The sequence below is a fragment of the Aquila chrysaetos genome, chromosome 4, assembly GCF_900496995.4.
Source record: "Aquila chrysaetos chrysaetos chromosome 4, bAquChr1.4, whole genome shotgun sequence".
In the NCBI taxonomy this organism is placed as follows: Eukaryota; Metazoa; Chordata; class Aves; order Accipitriformes; family Accipitridae; genus Aquila; species Aquila chrysaetos.
Window position 1 is genome coordinate 46,797,225 of NC_044007.1, and position 25,837 is coordinate 46,823,061.

General features: G+C 40.8%; 1 protein-coding gene across 4 annotated transcripts in view; it reads right to left on the bottom strand.

Annotated features, from left to right (window-relative positions):
* MAPRE2 (microtubule associated protein RP/EB family member 2) overlaps positions 1–25,837 on the bottom strand; it is a 92,268-nt gene that overhangs the window by 9,989 nt on the left and 56,442 nt on the right. For all 4 annotated transcript variants that reach the window (XM_030010866.2, XM_041123222.1, XM_030010867.2 and 1 more), the window contains 3 exons: positions 17,417–17,562; positions 15,235–15,448; positions 3,439–3,578 (listed from right to left, as the gene is read on the bottom strand). In XM_030010866.2, the coding sequence (XP_029866726.2) occupies positions 3,439–3,578; positions 15,235–15,448; positions 17,417–17,562 (500 nt within the window). The remainder of the gene's footprint in view (positions 1–3,438; positions 3,579–15,234; positions 15,449–17,416; positions 17,563–25,837) is intronic.

Genomic DNA, 25,837 nt, shown 5'->3' on the forward strand with positions numbered 1-25,837 from the left:
ACATTTTAAGGCCTGCAATTATACAAATGAGTTTTCTAAATAAATTAAATCCCATCAGAATACATTGCAGTTAACTGATACAATTTAATAGAAAGTTATATGTTGCCAGTTCTACTGCAAGCTGATTTATTCCTTCTACTAGTAAAAATACCAGAGTTCAAACAATGCTTTGACAGCCTACTAAATCCTATCAGTTCATTTTTCTGTAACTGCTGAGCTAGTGATGCCTTTTTCTGACCTTTGATTGCACTCTCAGAGGTGTCAGACAGCAGAACTGACCTGTTATCAGGGCAGGATCTCAGAGCATCTCATTCACATGCTAACCCATTCCTGACCAGCAGCCCCAGTGTGACACTCAAGTCTTCCCTTGACAGTTTGAATCTATGATTGATACAATGACTGGTCACCTTAAAATTAACTATTTATTCATGAAAGTAGGAATAGCAAAATGGAACAAGAGTTTACAATATTTTGGTCTATAGATGAAGACCTCACATTTAAGACATGTCTTCTGGATCTGTAGCAGCATATTCCTTGAGAGGAACACCTGGATCCAGACAGAACAAGAACATAACTGCTTCTAGATCTCTTGCTCTGTGCTTGCTAGAGTTTGGGAAAACAATGAACTTCTGCTGAAACATTGGCAGCTAATAGCTCAGACAGTCTCCCCTTCTGACCGATTTACTATGAAGGCATTCTCCTGTGTTCATTCTATCACATTCACTCCGTTTCAAGAAACAGAATCATTAAACTATGCATATATGCACATAGTTAATTAACTACAGTGTACAGTAAACGGTGTAACCAAACCAAATATGCTTTTCTTCAGTTACATATCAACTATGTGTCCATGACACGCTAATTTGTTTTTCTTCAGGTACTTAGCACATCCACATCCTACATTTTCCTTCTATGAACATGCCAAAAGGCTGATCCTGCATGAGGAACAGTGCACGTTAACTCCTGTGCTCTGTTTCTGGACCAGAAGTACCCCTCTGCAATCCAGTTAAATGGGTGCAAAGGCAGCAGTTCTTACTAACTGGTCTCTTCTCTGATGGCACTTACTGGTAGCATGAATACCCACAGGACTACAGAGCCAGGTTGAAGATTGAGTACATATTGTAGACATGCAGCCAAGATGGTGCTGTTTTCAGAAACTGTGTGTATACTAGCATACAGTTAACTGTTCCTGGGACCATTCACCATATGTAAGGGTCCCTTCTCCATATGTAATGGTCCCTGGTCTGTGTTGTCTCCTCAACTGCACTCAAACTCTTTGGGAGAGTACTAGCTGGCACAGACCAAAAACACAGCAGGGACCACTTTAGCATTTTAATGCTATGGGTAATCAAGTTCCAGTGCATAGTGACATTCCTTGGAAGTGTTTAATTTACACTAGCACAGACCAAGGCAATAGCTAAGACCATTTTAAGAGAAACTTTAAGATTGTTGGGAGCCATTAAAGTAGCAAATGTTATGGATGGCTTACGATTATTGCAAATAGCTCATTAAGCAACCCTGTGGTAAAATATAGTGTATGGACAGCCCCACTACTTAAATTTTTCCACTACAAATTGCACGGAAGTTCAGATGTTTCAATCTCCCTTAGCTGCCATTCATGAAAGGGCTGGAAAAAACCAAAAATCTGTTACATCCACATAGGAATTTGATATCCACAGACACCATTCAACTTTTCTTACTCATAATCAAGACAGCAAAGGGGTAAAAGTGGCTGCTTCCCTCACCTCCCTGGTTGCTGCAGAGTGGTAAAAAAACAGGCAATTTGGCTCTTCCAGCATGTTCAGACTGGGGGTCAGAAAAACCTGGCTCAGAGCTGCTTGCAGCATAGTTTTTTTGGCTTGTGTTATATGCCCAGGGTCCACAAGTAACCATTAGTGGGAAATGAGATACCAAATGCTGCCAGCATTAAAAAAAAGCCTTCCAGACAGTTCTAGCTAAAAGAGGTCTCTTAAAAACTAGCTATTAATACACCAACTTTCCAAATCTCAAAATTTCTTCTCCTCTTTGGTGATGAGGGAAATCATCAGTTTTCCCTCAGGGTTATTTGTATATAAAGCTTAAGGTTTTCACACATGGAACGTGCTAGGAATACATTAGCGGTGGATGTGATAGTGACTGCCTATTTTACTAAAGATCAAACATTTTTATGTTGCTCAGATCCCAACCAACTCTTCTGCTGAAGCAAACACATTCTGACTTCTGAGTACAAATGTCATGGTTTAACTTGCATTAAGCTGACATTTGAACTCCACTCTTACACTGATTAAAAAATAAAAAATAACAATAATAATAAAATATCCATTCCTTGTGCAACATTTAAAAACTTTGCTGTTACAGCAACAATCAAAAGCCCATTTGGAAGGCTGGTGGACCCTGTTTCGCTCTCTGCTGCTCAGAATTCTACACTGAATCTGCAGGACATTGTGTTTGAGATGTGGCTATCCATCCACCACCTTAAGTACATAACAATAACCAAGAATTTACAAACAGTGCCCCAACAAACTGAAATCTTTGTTGTTCAGGTCAATGAAAGTCTGAAACCGAAATGCCCATAATTGTGGAAAATTATACTTGATCCAGAATAATGACTTCTTCCTGAATGCAGCTGCCAGGCAGCTCAGGCTCTAAAATACGAGGTTTTTCCTTTCCGTTTTCCCTTGTCCAGGACAAATACAAGGATTAGGCCTCATTTATACTCATGGCATTTACACCATTCTGACAGCACAGTCTTGAGCCAGATGCAGCTATTTATTCATGTCCAGTGCAGACACTCTTGCATGTCCAGGAATGACAGAGTGGCATAAAGCTCCATAGCATAAATGCAAATTAAGCCCTTATATTCCTAACATTAAAGAAATTCTGAAACTTTATTAATTATATTGCCCAACATTATTTATAATATAACTAAGTATTGTCACAAAGCTAGATCACATTTTTAAATGAAAAAGGCATATTACTGTCTTAATGCCTTCCTTCCAGAAAGCAGAGTGCAATGAGCTACTCTCGATTCAGCTGCAAATCTCTAACACCTTGGTGTTACAAACAGGCTTGTTTTCTCCACAACGACACATTAAAATGATTTATTTCAAATTTGTAATACACAAAAGCAAAGACACTATTGGGATTTTTCCTATCCAAGTGAAATAAAAGATACATTTCAAAATCTAATAAAATTATACTTCAGCAAGACTTACCTGTCATTCCTAAGATCACCTTTTAAAAATACTGGCAAACACCAGTCATCTCTGTCAGATGTTATTTTTAACAATAAATCACTTTTTTTCTTCCCAGCTGAGCTATTTCAATCTTTTGTCCCTTTGTAATTCTGGAGAGCATTATTCAACAGAGGGCAATATTAGATTTCATGCCTGCCTGTGACAATGAATGCATCTAATTTTATGCCTAAAGCAAATTTACCTGTTCACTGAGCTGTATGACTTGAGTTTCCAAATCTTTATCTGATTTGGATGCTGAGCTGCTTGGTGCAGCTTTTTTTGCTGAAGATGGGCGAGACGGTGTTGATCCTGGTTTAGAAGCTGGACTGGATTTAGCAGCACCTGAAAAAGTACAATAAATAACAATCAAGATGTATCCCCATGATAAATACATTCCTATTAACCTGGTACTGAAACAAAAGTATTCATTTTACAGCCAGCCGTTCTCTCTGTTACTTCAGGGTGACAGTGGAGGAAGTTCCAGTGCTGCTATACCTTGGGAAAGGAAAAAAACACATTTCCTAGCAGTTTTACTTTGAGTTTGCTACTGAGAGTGATGTAACTCAAACTAAAATAAATAAACATTGAACTAAGAATATAAAGTTCCCTTAGCTGTCAGCAGCTTTCAGCTGTAAAAAATATGCCATTAACAGACCATTCCCCCAGCCCAATATTTAGTGTACAGATCTATCTTCAATTCCCCTGGAGAAAGACAGACTTGAAAAACTCAGCTAAACTGTGCTTTCTTTGTTTTCAAATGTAAGCCATCCTTGAGACAAGGGCATTGATAGTTTAGACAGAGCACGCAGAATTAAATCCATCAGTGAACTCGCAGTTGCCATAGTGACCAAGAGATGAGTTTTGATCTGCTTCAGTTTTGCTATTTGTTTTTAATGACTTGCACTGCAAATCTGCCAGAACACGGAACAACGTCTTTACCGGCAAAAAAGGCAAGTAACAAGTGCGCGCAGGTACTCTTTTTCACAATGCCTGTGGCACGTAAATGCCTGAGCAGAGGAATGTTTATGTGAAAGGGTTCATGGTGCCTTCACACGAACCTCACAGCCAGCTCCTCACACCTTGCTCTGCCTCTCCATCTTTCCTCTCCTTGTCAGCGGTTTGATTTAGTCGCTCAGCCCTGGTACGTGAATGAGTGCCCCGCTCACAGCCATCCACCTTGCCTGGGCTGCCACAGGCACTGTACTCTGACTTACAGCCTTTTCCTTATTCCCACCAGCTAGGACTAAGCCTCAGATGCAGTGGACACACATCTGGTACAGAAATCGCTTGGGTTAAGACAGAAACTCGGCCCTCTCTCCAACCTATTTTATTGGATTTATTAAGCAGGCATGTGAATCAGAAGTCCTGCTTTGCAGCACCCACATTTATCGCTGTTTCTTACAAAGAGCAAAACACAGTTGCCTGGACCTGCTGATGGGCTCCATGGCCACACTCCTCCACCAAATGCTGTTGGCTCTGAAGCCTGGGCCACGCAGCGTGAGGGAGAAAGCCCGAATCCAGCAAGCACCCAGCTGAGCTCCGAGCTTGCAGTGACCACTCCCGGAAGGATTTGCCCCAGCTTTCTCAGCAACCACCTTCCAGCCCACACCTCGCCAGCTGCTCTTCCCAGAAGGTGATTTGATTTATGGCACACTACATATTGTTCTAAGTTGTCATTTCCACAACTTATCCCCAATGTCAGACAACACTTTATTAAAGCAATTCATTGTAAAACCAGTGTTTTACAAAGGCGTTACTAGGAAGAAATCACAAGGAGGCAGAGAAGGGCAGGAGGGGGAGAAAGATGACTTGTGAGGCTGCCCATATGACCAAACCCTGGAGCTCCGACAGTCTCACTGACCTCGAACTGTGTATAGTGGTCCCTTGGAGGAGCCAAAAAACAATGGGAAAGGAGATCAGCAATGGGTTATTTAATCAAGCTAGCTTAGGCTTTTCTGATTTAGTCACAGGCCCCTCTGTAACAAGCATCTGAAGCTTCCCGCCTCTACGGATAACTCTGTGTTAACTGGGTCACCTAATGCCAACAGAACATAAACAAACAACTTGATAATTCAGTTGACTTGTGTAAGCATTTCTGTACAAGACACCCACTCTCCTTTTCTATGCTCCTGAAAATGAGACAAATAAGGAAAAAAATAAAATACTTTTTTTTAAATTGGTCACTCCAGTCCAATAACTTCCATGCCTAAATCCTTACAATTACATACACAAACTCACCTCTAGCAGATTTCAGATACAGGACACAGACTTGCTAAAGTCGGGAAAATTCAATGGTGTATACATCCCTGAAATTAAACTTCTTTTCACACCATACTTTGATCAGCAAAGAATAAATCAGTTGTGGAAACACATTAAAAATGCCAAGATCTTTTGCTGGTATTTCTTTGTTAAGGCAGTTTCATAAACTTTAGCACCCTGCCTTCATTACACATTTTCCAGGTTCAGTCCACATTTTGACTGACTAAAAATCAGCTGCTTAAGAGGAGGATTGTTAAGGTGCTCTCAAAGCCTGGAAAATAATTTTCATTTGGATTAGCAGATAAATAGAAGAAAACTGGTGTTGAAATACGCAAGATAAACACACGTGAAATAATTGCTTTGACTATAGCATTCTAGTTGGGCCTGAAGTTATTTAATGAATACTTGTATCACATGGAACTGCAAAAGTTACCCATACAAAATTGAAAATAATAGAGATGTATACTAAACCAAGGTATCAATGTTTATTTCTTATTGTATTCTACACCTGCAAGAAGCAGTTCAGGATATCAACTGACAATTAAGTGCTATAAAACAAGGTATGGACCTTCAAATGTGAATCCTTGACTGGTCAATGCATCTCCCCCCTCTACCAATTACCCTTCTTCTACTTGAAGGCAGCACTGGACTTTACCTAGGCAGCAAACACCTGCACACAAGTGTACAAGAAGCTGCTCAGCTTTTCTAGGACAGCATCCCCGGCCTATTAGTTCTTTGCCATTTCTCCTCGGGGGTCATGGTACAAGACCTAAGCCAGGCACGGTGTGCAGCCACGGCATATTGCTCCCTTTCACACTCAGTAGCCCTGCAAAGTGAGCTACTTCTCTGTAGATTGGGGTCCTGATCACAGAAAGCCAAATCGTTAAGTACACACCTCTTTTTAACCTGCAGAGAGAGGTAAGGACAGAGCAGGCACAAACATTTAATCCCCAGGTATTCTCTCCAATTTGCAGCTGAGGCACCCTCCCAGAGCACGCTGAGCAAGCCCACATCACCACTGTCTGCAGAGAGGGCTGGATAGCACGAATACACTGCATTATATTCTGCCCTCCTTTGAAAACAATGAAGCCTTTTGAATTTCTACAGCAAAGTGTTACTAAGCTTTATAAAATGTCCAGACAAATCAAAAGAAATCGACTTTTGCTCTGCTGCTCAGGATCAGCTCTTAAATGAACAAGATATTCCAATTTCAATAACACAGATAAAAACCAGCTAAATAACCTGAGCATTTCAGACTGTATCAGCAACAGCTGGATAGAACTTAATTGCAACAGAGAATGCCTAGGGATTTCTAATTTAAAATTTCCTGCAGGGAAAAAAAAAACAACTTTACTGCACATTTATTCTCAAGCATCAGTTTTAGAATCGGCTCAGAGGTAAGCCCCCCATTCTAACAGAAGCTTAATTTCATAAAAGAATTAAAGGATGCTGGCTGGTAGAGTAGTACAAAGTACTTGAGACAGCCAGATATTTAAACAGAGACAAAAGATCTTGGTAGACTTAATGACTTTGCTATTGAGCACCACAATGGCTTTGCAGTCAATTAGTGCAAGTGTGGAATAACTCCTAATGCATTGCTCAGAGGGGCTATATAATCCAAGCAGTTTAAATTCTGTCCAACATCATATCTTCTATGAAAATATTTATATATAACCCATTTACATATTCTGAGAAAGCACAAAATTTTATACAAGTATTTTATATTAAAAAAAATACCCGATAACCAGCTCTTCTCATTGACCACTGAGAACACTGCATTGTAATCAGCACCATAAATGTTACCTATTCTTACCCATTCCCCATTCCCTTTCAAGCTTACTGTTGACGTTCAAAAAGAAGTGCAGAGCCCTGTCCCTGGAGAGGAACAGCCCCATGCCCCAGAACATGCTGGCAGCCAACAGTCTGGAAAGGAGTGTGGCACAAAAGGACTTGGGGGTCCTGAGCCAGCAGTGCACCCTTGCAGCAAGGAAGGCCAAACAGCCTCCTGGGCTGCATTGGGAAGAACACTGCCAGCAGGCTGAGGGAGGTGATTCTACCCCTCTACGTGGCACTGATGAGGCACATCTGGAGTGCTGGGTCCAGTTCAGGGCTCCCCAGTATGAGACAGACATGGACATACTGGAAAGAGTCCAACAAAGGGCCATGAAGATGACGAAGGGACTGGAGCACCTCACACAGGAGGAAAGGCTGAGAGATCTGGGACTGTTCAGCCCGGAGAAGAGAAGCTTCAGGGGGATCTTATCCATACACCTTTCAGTGGTCCCCAGTCAAAGGACAAGATGCAGAGGGCACAAATTGGAATACAAGAAATTACATTTAAACATAAGAAAAAAATTCTTCATTCTGAGGGTGATGAAATACTGGAACGAGCTGTCCAGACAGGTTGGGGGGGGGCGGGTGTCCATCCTTGGAGACACTTAAACCTCAACTGCACATAGTCCTGGGCAACTGGCTCTAGGTGACCCTGCTTTGAGCAAAGGGTTTGGACTAGATGATCTCAGAAGTGCCTTCCCACCTCCACTGTTCTGTGAGAACTTCTGTTACAGCAAGCTCTGATTTTAGGTCAGTGCAGAGTTCAATTAAAATTTTTTGTGAACAGTATTGCAGCTGCTTCAGTTAGCACCTGGATAACTTTTTGTACCTGCCCATATAACACTAGGAGAGATGGGAAAAATAAATTCACAGTTGAAAGACAAATTATTTTGTTCTTGTACCGAAATAAGTTGGATGAACCAGCTTTGAAATGCATTACAGGTTTCTGTCTGTGGTGCTCCAGAAACAATAACTAGTCAGTCCATCATAATTAAATATGTCCCGACCAATTTCAGCTTCACTGTTCTTTTTGCTAAAGATGTAAGTTTTACAAACAGATGTACCCTTCTGCAATTTAAAACAGTGGATGTTGGCACTATGCAGGTTTTGGGTACAACAAAGCTAGGCTACAAATTCCAGGTCACACTACAACACAAGCACAGTCTTGCAGACAAGAGACGTATTTAATGTTTAGAGAGAAATCTTCCTTGAAGCTATATGAGTAATTAGTACGCCATTAAATATTAATGTAAAATTCCAAGAAAACACGTGCATGAATACAGTGTGGACATGCATGAGGATGGCATGACAGCAATGGAAGCCCTGAGCAAGCATGAGACTTGGCTGAGCCCTCACAACCACTGCTTCAGTGGAATTTGGGAATCACTCGCAGTCCATCTTCAGTCAAATTAAAGGATTTCATAAAATGAATGTTCCTGGCTCATACCACAGGAAAAAAAACCAACCAAACAAACAAAAAAACCAAACCAAGAGGCCAGAGCTAGCAATTTCTTCATGAGCTAAAGAAAAAATTCCCCACCCACTTAAAACAAATGAGTGAGCACAGTAGATGAATTAATATTCACACACGTTTATTGTTGCAGCTACACTGGGATGCAAGAAACTGCTCAATTTAGGGATGCTTAATGGCGTAAGTGATGACAAATGATGCTTAGTGGGAATGAAATGACCTCAGACAAAATCTGACTTGACTTTCAGCATCCCAACATGCTGCGGTGCAGCTGCCTAATTATTTTGTGGTACTAACTTCCCCTGGGTGGCAGGACTCCTCTGTCCCCTCAGCTCTCCATACCTCCACTGCTGCTGGCTACAGTACAGTCTGATGCGCTCTACTCTGATCATCACTGCCGGACAGCTGGCAAAGAGGAGTGTGTACAAATACTTGAAACTGAAACACCTTTTACAAATTTCAACAGAGCAATACAAGCAAGAACATACAATGGAGTCTACTTGTCAGATGAAAAAGTTTTGTTGATGGTATGACTCCCTCAGTTTATTTTTAATAGAAGGAGATTTGATAAATGGGAACTAACCACAGCCTCTTCTCCATCATAAATGAAGACTCTTCTTTAGATTTAAAACAACCAACATTTTAATGGCAACTAGTAATTGTTCTCAACTGAAACCCCTATTTTCTCTAGAAACATCTTCAAGCCTGTAAGCATTCATCTTCAATGGATGAGACCATTCCACATAGGCTTAACAGAAGAATACAATTTGAAATGCTCTTAAAAACCTGCATTTTCTAAAATTCAACTGTCTGCTTAGCTATAAGGAGAAAGCAGCCTCAAAAGGAAAATCTGAAAGAAAATATGCGAAGAAATTCATATTGAAATACAAAAGATCATGCAAAAATTTGAGCAACACAGACATTCAAACCACACCCACAGTACACTGAAAATTAAGACAGCAATTTTCACCACTGTTTTTCAATCACAATCTTCTTTCTAGAAAAAAGGCCCTGGCTCCCACACTACAAGCAGCATTGCTTTGTGGTCTAAATTCTCGGGCTCAGTGGGTTTAAAAATTAAAACTCTCCTCATGCTGGCAGAGGAGGTATGTGTCTGTATTAAGGCTGAGCCACTTTCTTCTCTACCTCCCAGGCCAGCACTGTCACTGCACATGCTGTTCTCATCGGCTAGTACAATTCCTTGGCCTCGTATGAACTAGGCACAAAAGCATTTTCAGTTTGTTGCCCCGCAGCTCTTCCCATGTCCAGCTCTGCCACATTGTCCTGGAGCACTGTGCCACCACGAGCAGAGGTTGCCATCACCAATACCACCTGCCTGCCACCTGGGGAAAAAGGTGGCATGTTTTGGTGGAAAGCAAAAAAAAAAAAAGCATTAGAAGGAGTTCTCTAGTCCCCCAGGAGTCCTAATCGTATCACTAGCTGCTAAAATAAAGACTGGTTTTGTTGAGTATTTTTATCCCTCAAAATTAATTTACAGCATATCTGCCACAGTAGGATATACCATTTCCCTAAAGAAAATAGGTATTTTTCTTGCATAATTGGCTCTTCGATGCCATGCACATTATATATAAAGCATTCGTGCACAAACAGTTCATTCTGCCCTGGTTATTTTCCCTGTCATAGCATGAGTATTTTTAGCCCTCATGTGATCCTCCAGTATTTTCCAGCTCTGCTTTAGTCATCCTGCTCTCACTGAATATTTCAAACTAAAATGTATAACAGCCTTCGGATCTACGAACCCCTTGCATTTTTAGCTTACATGTTAATAATTAATTTTATTAAGCTGTCTTTTACCCGTGTATTTTTGACACCCCACACCCATACACAAAGCAGCGCTCCATGGATTTGTTCTGACATACAGGAATACTTACGTAAGACACTAAGCTAAAATCCTGACAACCTGATCATCATTTTCAATTTGATCAGATGAAGCTTTTTCTGCTATTTTCCACAGGGAGCATTAGAACTGGCACAAACAACAATGCCCTAATATTTTAATCCCTTACCATGATTTTGACTCTACATCTGTAGTCTGTTTACCACTGCATTAGAGAAGAGCAGAGGCTGTAGGAGATCGAAAGCCAGCTCAGGGCTGGCAGATGGCATTATATCTAAAAGCAGCTGTGGTGCTGCTGGCAGGGAGCCTGCAGTGGTGGTCTGTGCTGCTGGCTCCACTCCTCGAAGGATGAAAACATACTCGATCCCCCAGCAGGGAGCTGCATTTACCTGGCAAATCCTTGCTGCTCCTTCTCTTTCTAGAAGCAGCCTTTTACATGTGTTACCAAAGCCATCAACCTGCCGTACCGCAGTCAGCTCGGCAACAAATCGGATCTGTCTCTCAAGGAAGGGGCAAGGCAACGCGAGGGTGGCACAGCAGATTAGTTGTAGGGACCTATTTACGCTTCCACTTCCGAGCTGCATTATCCTTGACCTGCACTGACTCCTCAGTTGGATTGCCTTTGGAAGGGGTAGGGCCATGGCTGCTGGCCTGCTCCCCAATTAACACAAAACCCAGTGCATTTTCAGATTTCTTGAGTTTTGGGTAGTTTTAAAAGCATTTTTAAAAAATGAAATAAAGACCAAACTCTGCATTTGCAGAGATATAGGTAAATACCCACGTATAGGTACAGAAAGGAACTACCTGATACTATGGGTCTTGTCAAGCTTTAGCGTCAGATTAAAATACCAAAAATAATTCTTAACTCATGCCAGTACCTTTTTGGGTAGCTTTCAGAGCAGTCCTTAAGGATTTGACCACTTTCTTGTTAACTGAAAAGACATACCTTAGTCTACCTCTGAAAATACAGTTTTTAACAGAGTGTTATAAAGCAATTATGAATAATTAAAGAGATCAGCACCTCCTAAATCACTCAAAACTCTGGCAAAGGGCACTGGAAAAGTTATTCTGTAGAACAACAGGAATCATCTGAAATGCATATGAAACTACTATTAGCTAAATAAATTATTCATTTAGAAATGTATATATTTGATCAATTTAGGCAGATTTAAAAGTCTTTCAAAACCAAAAATATAGTATGAATGACTACCCATATATCTGCTTGCTCCTGACACTAAACAATAGATGCATACATTTAGGTATGTCCACTGCATGCTGTTTAAAACCTTTTGGATTATGTTGAATGATCTTCTTGGTTATTTTCTCTCACTATTGCTTCTTTCTGTTTTGTTAATGAACTGAAACAAGGCAGTACTAATATTTCAAAGCTTAAGTGTTAATGTAGAGCAAATCACACAAATTAAAAATGACATTAAAAAAATGTACAAAAAAGAGACAAACTACTGTGGCAAACTGCTACAGACGCTGGCAAATGCTTGCTGCATTGGTGTACGAGGTTATGGCATCAAGCAGCCCACAATGTTTACTGCTCCCACAACAAAGTCAGTGGAAGTACGGCTGTGCTCAAAACTCAGCCATTTCACCGAAGATGCAGGAAAGCAGCATAACAAAATAATCAACATAAAAGTCATAGATAGCAGTTTAAACTATGCCACCTGATGTTGTATTTACTCATGGGCGTATATTCCCTCTTTGGGCTTATATCATCAAGGAAGATGAAGCTCCAGATGGGGTGGGGAATTCTTAACCTGCTTCAGAAGAACTCATGAGACCTTCTGTTTTGCCCTTTTCATATAAATGGCTAAACATGTTTTGTTCACATGGGCATATTATGGCTGCTGTAACAACCGTTATGAATACTCTTTCATTTGCAGCTAAGTGTGCGTATGCACAAGACAGAGGTACAGAAGCACATCTTTCATGGCAATTTCCCAACTACCCAGGACTTGCTTCCACATCATCCCGGTTTACTCCCGAACAGCAGATGAGGCACACACAAGCTTGCAGATGCATGCAACAGTCCTCCCAGAGTGTCCTCTACCAACAGGCACCCAGTAAGAGCTCAAATCCTTTCAAGCAACCAGGCTACATGATGTGGTGAGGCGAGGCACAAAGGTACAATACATCAGTGAAATGAAAATGTGCTCGCTCAGAAATTGAATAAACCTATGAATGACTGACACCTAATTGAAATAGTCCTATTCTAAAATGCAAGCAGAAATAAAAGCTAGAACTCTCAATTCACCTAGCATCATGTAATGTCTACACGCCCCCTCCTCAGCTCAACAGAAATTAAACTAGCATCCTGCCTGTCATACTTCTGGACAATACTTGAATTAATAATGAAGGAAGCTTTCCACAAAAAAGCTAACTCTTTCAGCCACAGGATCTTACCAAAACCCATCACACTGTGTCTCAGTTGTCCTATTCCATACAAGGGCTGGGAAGCTACCGGACATGCTCTTCACACAACCAGCAACACAACATGAGATCACTGCATTATCCTCCATATCAGCTGGCTGGTTTCACTCCAGTAGCTATTCTATTTCTCTAGAATTGTCACCTTCACTGCTTTAATTTGGATGACACATTTGTGACTTTGGTAAAAACAGACCATCTGCAAGAAGAATTAACAAGCATGGTAAAGTCTGTATTTAATAAAAGTGTCTTCTCCAATTTCTCAACTGGACAACATTGTGACATTAGCACTCGGGGTTTTTTTGTTTTCAAAGGGAGTGCAAGACATCACATGGGAAATTATAGTGTACCAGGCCCTGAAATTCAGAAGTTCAGACACAAGACGGTGCAAAACAAAGATGTAAACAAGCTTTAGAAGCCCAGAGTAGCACTGGCCTGCTATTAGGTGCTCAATTTCCTGGAAGCACTAATGAGCTGAAGGCAGCTGGCCAAGTATGCCCCACTTTGACGTCAGAAGTGATCAGAGCAGAACACTGAAATCTGGGTATGATTCCAGAGCATAAGCCAGCCTAAAACCGAGTGTGTCTCATACCTGCCCCTTCCCTTTGCCAGCATTAGTGTGTATCTGAGCCCATGAGAAGACAGGTCACAGATTTAAGCCAACTGAAAATTAATCCTTATTTAAGGAATAGGTTAGCATGAATAAGGTAAACCCAGGACAAACCAATAAAGGAATTAAGTGTGTGTGCCTGTGTGTTTCTGTATGCACAGACCTATATGCGTACAGGCAATCAACCCCAGTAACACTTGTTTAGCGATCATTTTTTTTTTAAATGGTAGCTGTTCTCCTGTTCACTTGACTTTCAGTTATCAAAAAATGGCATCTGCTTAGTGACCCATCATGCCCATATTAGATAAACACCAAAGATCAGGCTTAGTTCTTTGGCCTGTTCCAGAAACACTGCTGTGATTTAATCCCAGTAGACAGCTGAGCCCCCCACAGCTGCTCACTCACTGTCCCCATGGCAGGATGGGGGAGAGAATCGGAAGGGTGAAAGTGAGAAGACTTGTGTGTTAAGATAAAGACAGTTTAATAGGTAAAGCAAAAGCCACGCACGCAAGCAAAGCAAAGCAAGGAATTCATTCACCACTTCCCATCGGCAGGCAGGTGTTCAGCCATCTCCAGGAAAGCAGGGCTCCATCACGCATAACGGTGACTTGGGAAGGCAAACGCCATCACTCCAAACGTGTCCCCCCGCTTCTCCTTCTTTCCCTAGCTTTTACTGCTGAGCATGACTTCATATGGTCTGGGATATCCCTTTGGTCAGTTGAGGTCAGCTGTCCCAGCTGTGTCCCCTCCAAATTTCTTGTGCACCCCCAGCCTCCTCGCTGGCAAGGCAATGTGATTAACAGAAAAGGCCTTGACACTGTGTAAGCACTGATTAGCAATAACTAAAACATCCCCATCTTATCAACACTGTTTTGGTAACAAATCCAAAACGTAGCCCCATACAATCTCCTATGAAGAAAGTTAACTCTATCCTAGCAAAACCAAGTACAAACACAAAATAAAAAGTTAGAAGACAGAGCTCTTTGAGAAAGAGTAATACTTGTATGTTGTTCACCTAAGAGGACTAGCGTACCTGAACAATAAGCACATACAAAAAACACAAATAATTTAATTTTTTCCTTCCGGTCAGCCCTTAATATTTGGAAGCATTTCACTCACCATAAAAAATAAAAAAAGAAATCAGCCTGTGCTAGCAATTTCCTATAAGGGTGGAGGTGTGAGAAAGGAACACATTCCATTTAATGTTCTTGAATACACTTACACATACCACTTTCAGCAAGAAGAAGGTTAAATGCCTTTGTCTCCACCATCAGACATCACTAGAATCCACATCATTTACATCAAGGGTTCAGTGGAGGAGACCCTATGCTCAACAGGGCTGGGCCAAACTAGAACCCACCAGAAGAAGTTAACTTCTGCCGTCTCAGATGCTAAGTCTATGAGACAAGGCAAAAAGAATGGCCCACCCACATGAGGAAATAATTTTTAAATAGTATTTATGTAAAATCAATCACAGTTTATAGTTGTCTTCAGAGACAGAAATGGAATTCTTTAAGACGCAAAATACCTGCAGTTGGAGAGTTTGCATGGTGAGACTTTTTGGGCAGGTTGAAGATCTGTTCACCAGGATCCGGTGGGGGAAGAGCATCTTGGCCTTGTCGAGCTTCCACAGGATCATACTCCTTCCCATCATAGTTAGCATCGAAGAACTTCTTAAACCATTGAATGAAATCTAAGTTGTCTTGGAAGCGCCCTTTGACCAGTTTTTCCACGGGAATTACCTGAAAGGTAGAATAAAGGTTCCAATAATATACCACTGCCATTTTTAAATATAAAAATTACATATACATACTTATTTGAAAGAATCTAGCAACTATATCAGCATATATTCTTCTGCCATTGTTTCCTTTCTAAAAGAATGGTGGATTTGCAAGTGCTCTTAATAAGAAATAAAACCAAACCAAAACAAAGACCCAGCCTTTGAAGTGGCTATACAGTGGGTGTATGTCAGCCTTTGTAACTGCTCTTCCACAGAGTTACTCCTTTCTTATTGCAGTGACAGCCATGATGAATGAAGCTGTTCTGGGAGGAACACTATATTCAGCTAACTAGGGATTTTTGTTTTTAATGGACATGCTACAGTTGGGCATACTAAAAACGAACAATTCTTCAAAAGGTCCAGATGGGAGTTTCTTGCTCTCTGTCCTACTGTTTGAACTACAAAAAACCCAGCAGCTTTTCCAAGACATGCTGAAGTTCAAACCAACCTACATTTTGGTAGTACATTTTCATCATACAAACTAACCCTGAGGTTTTAACCTTGTAATTTTTTTCCATTCCATATATAGCTATACATAGAACAGTTTGTGGACATGCAGAAGTTGACTAAAATGCCTATCAAGTTTTAGCAAAACAAAAGAAAGGCTATGAGGATGTCTCCATATCCATATCCTGCAAATTTTTCACAGAAATGAAACCTCCAAAAGGTGTCCTGGGCTGATATTACAGTGCTCAAGCTTCCCAGACACTGTGGGTAGACAGGGACTACAGCTGCAGAAGGAGGGTTGCCCTGCCTTGCTTAATTCATACAGCTGATTAAAGAGCCAAGTTAGATGGATCTTAATGCCTCCTGAATGCATTTAATTTTCAGCTGGGAAAAGGGTACCTAAAACCACTGCAATTTTCATTTCTTCTTCAAGGTTAAGCCAACTGTACAGCATTTTATAAGTCTATGATACTCCTACAAGGATTAACGTAGCATTTTGCATGTCCTTTCAGGTTGTTCTATTTGTATCTTAATTCTACACTGAGATGGTATAGCAAGTTTGCTTGCTACAGAAAAATTGACAATGTCAACTTTATTAGGCTTTCCAGTGTTTCACTAGCAAATCAGACTGTAAATAGAAGCATCTGCAACATCTCAGGAAACAATGAAGGTTTTCAAGTGCTTTATGAAAGTCTTATGGGACTCTAGTAAGACTGTTTAAATTTCAGAATAAGGCAACACTAAAAGCCAGAGCAGAACCTTTGAAGGGTATACAGGTAATTCATCTGTGTAGAACTAAAAGTATGACAACATAACTTTCATTGTTCATTTTTATCAACACAGTTATTATATTGGTGAGTCCGTCAAACTCTCACATTTAAGTATAAACTGATACCTTATGGTTGAACAAGCCATTTTCTAAGAGATTTCCATTCTTAACTTCACAAGATCACATGTGCTGTCCAACCTATTGAATCACTGGGTAAATTATTTCAGTTCTTGAATAATTTAAATTCCTTAAACCCTGTTTTGGACAGGAAACATGGAATACTTAGAAGAACAGCATATTTCCAAGTTACTTTGTTGGAAATTCAGGTTATCAGTAATTTTACTGTATCTAAAATTAAGGTTCACTGATGGTAAGGAATTTCCAACACATGGTATTTTATCAAAAGGGTCTCTGGTATTAAGATATAACAAGTTATGCTGCACAACTCCACAGCAGACACATGGACTCAATTTTCAGTTTGTACCTAAACGAAGCATGCCAAATTTCTTCCTTCGTGCCTAAATACCCTTTTCAGATGATGAAAGGTCAAGAACAACAGCTTCACATACAACTTGTAACTCCAGTTCCAAGTCCAAGAGTTGAAAAAGTGGACTTAAAGTATTTTGAGGTTTGTTTCCCCTATTTATTCATTTTATCCAGTTTATACAACTTTTGAAACTTGTAGTGATTGAAAAACAAATACAGAGTACCTACCTTATCCACATTCATTCTTTTAAATGATGCCTGCAGAAGTTTGAAGTTGTGAATGTATTCATGCTCCAGCTTTGCTTGAAACTTTACTTTCTTCAAGCTAATGCACCCTGGGAACAACATGTCCATGAACTGGCAGTAAGCTGCTCCTATAACAAAAGAATGCATTGATGTTAATTCAGATGCACCCAGATAAGACCAAATGGCATTTAATGTCATTAGCAGAAAGCATGAGGAAGAAGCAACCATGCTGAATACGTCTCTGCTGTAATTTAACCTCACACTACGCACCCAAGATCTACTGGTCTTACGTACATTGAGCAGTGCGACGTATTAAATGTGGTTTTTTTCCATTCAGTCTGGATGCACGATGCACTGTTGTGTACCATCTGAAGAACCACCATGACTACTGCAAAGTAAATCTTACTTCTATATAAAAAGGATGTTCTTGGAGTCCCTATACACACTAGGACTGTCCATACTGTGAGAAGATCACAGTCAAAATGGAAATCTCTTTATAAGCTCCCTCAATCCTCACAGCCCCTGAATTCAACCAAGCCAAGATCATCTTTCTTCCGGCACTTGTAACCAAATGCCAATCATGTCCAAGGCAATAATTTAAGATTATATCAAACCATGACTTAAAAAAAAAAAAAGATTGTAAATCTCCAGCTTGTTGAAACATACTAGCCAGTTCCCACCCCTCTAAAACAAACATCCTTACTGATTTTCATCTCCTGAGAAAAGCATTAAATAAGCAGATTTAAGCATAGTCCACCCATAGATTTCAGAAGCTAGGCTGCCAGCTTTAGTTCTCACTCAAAACAGTAAGTTTTCTAAGTTCAACTTTGAGGGCTATCTGAACTTACGCAGTACTAGGTGTGTGTGGGGTGCGTGCGTGCGTGCGTGCGTGCGTGCGTGTGTGTGTGTGACTAATCCAGCACAGAGCGGCAAGTATATGGAAAAATTTCTAAACGGTGTACTGAGTACAGCTAATAGAGATAGCCTTTTCTTGTATGCAGGGAGCTTCCTCCTACAACATCATCATGCCACTGCCATTTGCAAAATAAGTCTTTACTGTTGACACACTGAAGTGTTTGGAAATTAAGGATGAAAAAGTTTGAGGAAATCAGAGGAAAACCAATTTCAGTTCTTCAGAAGAGAGTTTTCTACAAAATGCTTTATATTTAGCAAAGATTCAGTGAAGTCCATTTCTGGAGCAGAGGGCTGTAGAATGTGCAGCCCCTGCGCTTCAGCATACAGGGCAGGGAAGTGATCGCCCAATTACTCCTGACAAGTTCAATTTCACTTCCACAAAAAGGAGTTTTGTGCATTTAGTGCAGATCAGTTTTGACAAACAAGTGTCCAGATCTCATGTAACAGCTTCAGCCCAGTATCAATGACAATGATTTTTATCAAAAAATAATTCTGCTGAGTGCTCATACAGAAACCAAATTAACAAAGCAGACACCTGGCTTGCCCAGTTTTACAGGAGAGGCAACAATAACTTTAAGACATTTTTCTCCATTGGTAGGCATGTGTTTTGACAGGAACAACTTTATGCATGAGGTACTTCTCATTCTCTGTATCCACTCAACCATCATACAAAGGGTTACAGAGCTTGTCCCCAAAAGAGAAGCAGAGTTGAAGAGTGGAGTCCAAAAAAAGTTTCCCAACATACTGATATGAGTTTTGCTATGGACTTAGCAAGATCAAGCTTTAGTGCTGAAAACCACTGCCATTTAAAAAAAAATTCTCTTTACGTTGCATAGTTTTGGGGGGCAGGGGGCAACTGTTATAAGAAAAATCTGATTTTCCAAGGACACCTTGTGCTTAGCTTTTTGCAATGGTTTTGATATGATTAAGAATCAAAGTAAAATATTCCCTAAAGGAGAAGGAGCCTTCTGGCAAGTTACAAACATCAGATGACAAATTTGCATCTTCGTATAGAAAGCTATATAAACACAATTAGTTATTCAAAACTCATCCTTAGCAAGAGAACTGGTAAATATGTGGCAACAGAAAAATGACATTACAATTAAAAGCATGGATATACAGCTAATGCATGGCTTGACTACATTTATTACTATTTAGTTTCATGCAAAAGGATTATTATGCAATCATTTCATGTTATAAATTGAATTTGTTCCTAACTCTGTCCTTTCATCCTCCCCATACCCCAATTATAAGCTTTACTCTGATATCTAAGTAATTGCCTGAAGGCCTTGAAAATGCACTGCGCAACCTTTCATCTAGATCCTTTTAGAAAACCAGAAGCCCAAAGTGTTCACATGAGATTTTCTCCTTCTGCTGGTAATGCAAATTCCTTCTGCATGCCTTTAGATAGAGTCGTACTAGGTTTAAGACTCTAGCTACGATAGTTCCTTGTGTTTTCTTCCCATCATGCTGGCAGTTGTTTCTGTGCATTTGCCAGCCAGGAGGTGGTCCTGGGTCTGCACAACACTCAAGGGCAGAAAACACTGGACTACATCCACATGACAGCATGAACCTGGTCTCTGATACAACGCTGAAAGCTGGCTGCCGGGCCGTTTCCCCAACAGGAGGATTTTATTATGTTGGCAAACCCAATTCATTAAAATGCTCCTTCCTGAAGTACAGAGGCAACATACAAACATGGAGTGAACTAAACGCTGTAAACAACAAAGAGAGGAAACTCTTCCCAACTCCCAAAAGGCAGAGACCTGCCTGCCACAGCAACAGGAGAAAGTAAAAATATCATTACAGTCAACTGGGACTACCCAATTTTGGACATGGAAGTTATGTAAGCATTTAATATTATATAGGTATTTATTTATAATTTAAAATTTTAATCCCTAAAGTTTGTAGCTGTCACATTGCATTCGAATGCTAAACATCAGCGCAGCAGAATGGGGACACTACTTTCTACCCGGCCCATGGCTGAGATTTCCTGGAGGCAGCAGAAAGAGCAGCCCTACTTAAGTGATGCAAGATTGCGATGCCTTTATCTCACAGCCATAGCATATAGACATGTGGTCCTTTGCGTACCGGACATCACTTTAGGCCTATTCAATTTACTATACAACTGATGCTTCAATGCACGTGCATGGGAAAGCAATATTTTTAACAGAATATAAAGAAAATGGCAGTAGAGATAATGACATCATGGCTTGTGACATACCTCTTGCATAATTTACATGAACAAAAGGATTTTTATGCCACTTATTTTTTATTCAAGATTTAAAAACTTCCCTACATTTTCTGAAAAAAAACCAAAAAACAAAAAAACCCAAACCTGAATTAAAAAAAAAATAAAACCAAAACCAAACCAAACCAAACCAAAACCTTAACAAATCTATACAGAGGAGTTGAAAACATGCTACCTGTCTAGAATGGCTCTCACAATAAATTGGTCCCTCTATGACCGAAGATCTTTTATATGCATAAACATGCACATACACACACACAAACAGAAATAATTTGAAATCCATTCAAATGAAAGATGAAAACTATAGCTGGTAGCACTGCAGAAGAGGGATCAATGTTAAAAACCTCTTATCCTGTATTAGCTAACAAGCAATTCAGAATCACTGGCTAAAAGTCCTTTTGTGTTTTGATCTAGAATATTGATGCAGCCATTAGTTACAGAAGATATTCACAGGCCAGACTCCAAAACCAACCTGCAAACACGCTGTCCTGATTACACCCCCAGCAGCTGCTACTTTTGGCCTAATCAGTGAGCGGAAAGAGCCCAGCAGCATCACAGAGTTTGCAGGTGTTTGCTGGGCCTCCCACACCAGGGTCAGGGCAGAGCAGGCAGCAAACACCAGTGAAGGGACTGCACCCACGGGGCTGGGCAGGCAGGCAGCTGCCAGAAACAGGGAAGGGATGCTAGGGCAGAATTAAGATACAAAAGAACAAACTGAGAATTGAAAAGGTGGTTGTTCAAAGCTATTACAATTGAAGAGTTTTGCCACACGCAGTGGTAAAGGTGAAAATTTCTACCACATCTATAAAATCAGAATACTTTTACAGCATGTTCAGAGTTGTAGATAATCTTTCACTAGTCCCCCTTGCAGTAAACAATGCTGAACTTGTTCTAGTTTTTGTCCTATACTTTTCTTTCACTGCTTCTGTTACCTTCCCAGACTGTCCATACTGACTTAGTTTGCTCTGAAGCATATGCACTCTGCATCATTACAGATTTTCAGTTTTTCTCCTTTCTCCTCTTCCATCTGGAGGTTGATGAATCCACAAATGCAAACAAGTATTTTCTTGGTAATCAAAAATACTTCTGCTTCCAATTATTTAAAGCACAAGAATTTAAAGGAGATAACAAAGACAAGAGAATCCTGTTTGCTACAAGTTTCTACTGCTCAGTAAACCTCTTAGATTTCAGCTGGAGAGCAAGATTAGATAATTGTTTTTTTTAGCACTTATGTTAATATATTTATAAAGGAAAAGGAAAATATTATTTGCAAACTAACTTCTTTAACTATACTACAGTTAGTATACTAATAAAATATTTAGTAGAAATACTGTAATATAAGCTCAGGTATTGTGAAGTTAATATTTGTCCCCTATAAGAGAAGTCAGGTCAATCCTTTACATCAAGTGTCAGAAGACTCTGCCCCTCCCTGCTCATCCCTGCAATGCGTGGGAGCAAGATCCCAGAAAGTCACATAAAACCACACCAGCCAACATGGGAACACAAAAGGCCCATGAAAAGACAGGGACTATCTGTGTGGAGGGCTGCTTTATTTTCACTCTGACATCCAAGCCACAGCAAAAGGAGCTCAGGGCTACACTAGAAATTTGCTATAAATGCTTCGTAAGAATTTTGTTCTAAAATGGCATGCAATTCAGGCTTAAACCTTTTAACCAGGCCTCAGTTTGATTTTCACAGACTCAGTTTTTTTAAAAATCCCATTTGGGAAAAAGTCTGACCGTACCTTTTTCTGTAATTAGAATTTTGTGTGTGTATGTTTGCTTTAAGGAAAGATCTTTCAGATAATCTAAGAACATATATCTAGTCACATTAGATACAAATTCCTTCAAATTATTCATTCCCTCCAAAGCTGCAAGAACCTGACCATGCATTTGGAAAATACGGGATGATTTGTATGCGTATTAGTCATCAGTACTTCACTAGAGCAGTTGTTGCTAACATGGATGGGAAACTGCACACACCCGGTATTTCTGTTGCTGGGACAACAACAACAAAAAGGCAGTAACTTGCAAGAAGCACGTGTGACCTAATAGTTTTGATAAGAAAGAGGAAAAACACACAAATGCCAGCAATCGTTGTTTACAGTACAGCAGCACTTGGGGCTTGCCTTTTACCTCGGGCTTCCTAGAATTGCTTCCTTGGGAGTGATGTTAAGGTAAGTACACAGCAGTAGTTTTTGACTTGCATATCAGAGTATAGATTTTCGTTTAGATTTCAAATACGGGTGTTCTGTTATGCACCTAGGTTTTTTTTTAAAAATGGGGCATGTCTGTGAGCATAAAGTTGCGTTACATACAGCCACATGTTTAAGAAACAGCACGATTCATGTTGAGCACTCCATTGGAGACCACGGTCTTCAAATTCCTATTTGCATTTCCAGCAGCACCTATATGACCTAGGATATAGGTCAATACAATTCTATTTCTCCAACTAAAATAAAAACCAACCTGATTTAAGAGGTTTCAGCCCATTTCCTGGTGAACATTCAAGCCCACATCAATCTACTGCCTGCTTAGTTGTAGAGAAGCAAGCATTCATGAGGCTGTGCATCAATGAAGCCATTCTGGCCTGAGCTTCACCCTTCCCAGCAACAGTCTTGGGAGGCGACTTTAAAAAAAAAAAAAAAAAATTGATGCAGATTAGAGTGCAGCCCTGCACTCCTGCACATACATAGTTCCATAAGCACAGCTGCCTCAGCGAGGGCAGAGAGATTGCCTGCATACAGGTGGGAGCTCCTGAAAGCAATGCTCCCACCCCAGAAAACAGCCTACAGAACTGTGTACCTCTTACAACCTTAAGATTGTAAGGTGGTCATTGATACATGCGTCTAATTGACATCTGCTTCAGAAAGTCCTATTCCACACAGGTGGGGCATTTGTATGACATAATCCAGAATATCCACTGATCATTTTAAATAATGCATGTGGGAGGGAGGTTTCCCCTGTGTTAACTTGTATTCTCTTTTTCTTAAATATGTAAATGGTTAAGCTGCTCATAAATTATACACAGCATAGTTTTTAATACTTAATTTTTAGCAATAATTTATTTTGGAATTCATTAATTTTAAATGGGAAGATCAGAACAATTTCAGAAAACACAGTTCCCATTTAACTTAAAATAGCTGCGTAACTCATCATGCCTAAAGAAAAAGTACCATGCAAAATCTAACAGGCTCTTTCAAAGGGGGGGAGATCAAGCAACTGACTGCAAGTGAGTGCTATGAGTAATTAAAGAATAATTTTAAAAAGTAAAAACCTTGTTTAAGTCCTGTTCCTCCTGAATTCTTAATGAATGACATTTAAAAAAAAAAAATTGGCTGAAAACCTCACAATAGCGCTTCGCAAGCTTCCTCAGAAAGTTTTGGAAATTATCTTAAATCCAATCATTAACATCCATTGTATCCCTCTAATCCTAAACATCATATGGAAAACATTAGAGAGTCATCGACACTAGGAATCCTCTGTGTTGCACGACCTCAGGACAACATGCCAGTTCCCTGAAACACGGCGTGGTTACAGAGTGCAAATGGGATCAAGCCATGTTTTAATCATGTTTCCAAGTTGCTCTAGAGACCCAGCCTTTGCAAGGCTGCAAACTGGAAAAAAACCAAAACCACTGATGTTGAAACATGCTTCAGCTTCACAGGCACTAGCACACCGGGCTGCACAGAAATCATGCCGACACAGAATGCTCCAACAGGGTCCTATAACGACGATTTTAATCGTACGCACGTAGGACGTTACGGGTTAACATGGGCACTGAGCACAATACACCTTCCGAGACGTGAAAAGCCAGACCCTACGCAGCTAAGCCACAGAACACACACCCTGTTCGCACGTATATATACACAAACGACACGCAGCAGAAAAAGCGCTTCTCACCATCCCTCTGTCTGGCCAGCACCCTTCCTCTCCAGTCACCTCAGGCCTGCTCAGGACGATCTTTGCCGCGAGCCGGAGCGAGGAGCCCGCTCTGGGGGAGCAGCTCCTCGTGAGCCCGCGTGCCTGGCACGCCGCTCACGGCCGCCACCGAGGGGCCGGGGGCCGGGTGGTGACGGGGGCACGACGGCCGCCTCCCAAACAAACGCTGCCAGGCCTAGGGGCTGGTGCCCGGCCCCACGGCGGAGAGCCCCGGCCGGACACCTCGGACACCCCCCGCAAGCCAGGAACAACCCTCCTCTCGCCGCACGCCGCGGGTCGCGAGGGGCCACAGCCTCTGTGGGCCCTGGCGGAGCTCTCCCCCAAAGCCCAAGGCGGAGAGGCAACGCGAAGTCAAAGAAAGAACGACATCTGCCCCATCGCCAGCGCTGCCTGCCTTCCTCGGAGGTCGGGGGGTGGAGTACCAACAAAGCGTGTGTATTAAGGGACTACGTATTTTCGCAGGAGGAACGCCAACTGAGGTACGGTACTAGCTACAGCAGTCATCACGTGAAAAAATCCCCCGTGGCAACACCCAGGGCATCTGCAGAGAAAGCATCACGGTCTAAAATTTGAAAATGCCAAACCACATGCCCTCTTTATAATATGGTCATTTATTGAAAGCAAGGGAAAAAAAAAAAACACCCCGCATTTAATCCTTGATCCTTGCATATAAATCCTGAAAGACAGAATGTCTCTACGCACTGGAGGCCAGACAATTTGCAAGTTTGTAATTCTACTGAGAATTTTCAGATGCTGGAACGGGGGGGGGGGGGTAAAGATTCTGTACCTCCTTAACCTCAAAGGATCACACAAGTATAGCTAAGCCAGAAATTAGACCTCACTTCAGGCTGCATTTTCCTTTCTATATACATTTACCATTTCTAGCTTCCTTGCTCATAATTTACGTAGCTTGTACACTTCGTGTTTTTTCTTTTTAATTCATATGCAAGCCCTCTGTAGTCTCCTGCCTGACTCTTATTTTGAATATACTCTCATGTAGCAGCCAAACACTCATGAAAAGCCCTGTAACACGTTCACTTGGTACTCCCTGTAGATGAAAAACAGCCTCAGTAAAGAAAATTCAGCTATAAGCTGTTTAGTCAGAATTCTTTTTAAGAAGCCACTGTATATTCATTACAAAACTATCATGACTCCTAAGAAACAACTAGTGTCGTAATTCATTTGAAACTCTTATTCCCCAAGCCTATGGGTCTTGCATGTGGGATCCTACCACGTTAAATCCACTCAGTTGTTCTCTATTATTTTTCATTCACATATCAAATTAAATGCTCTCCA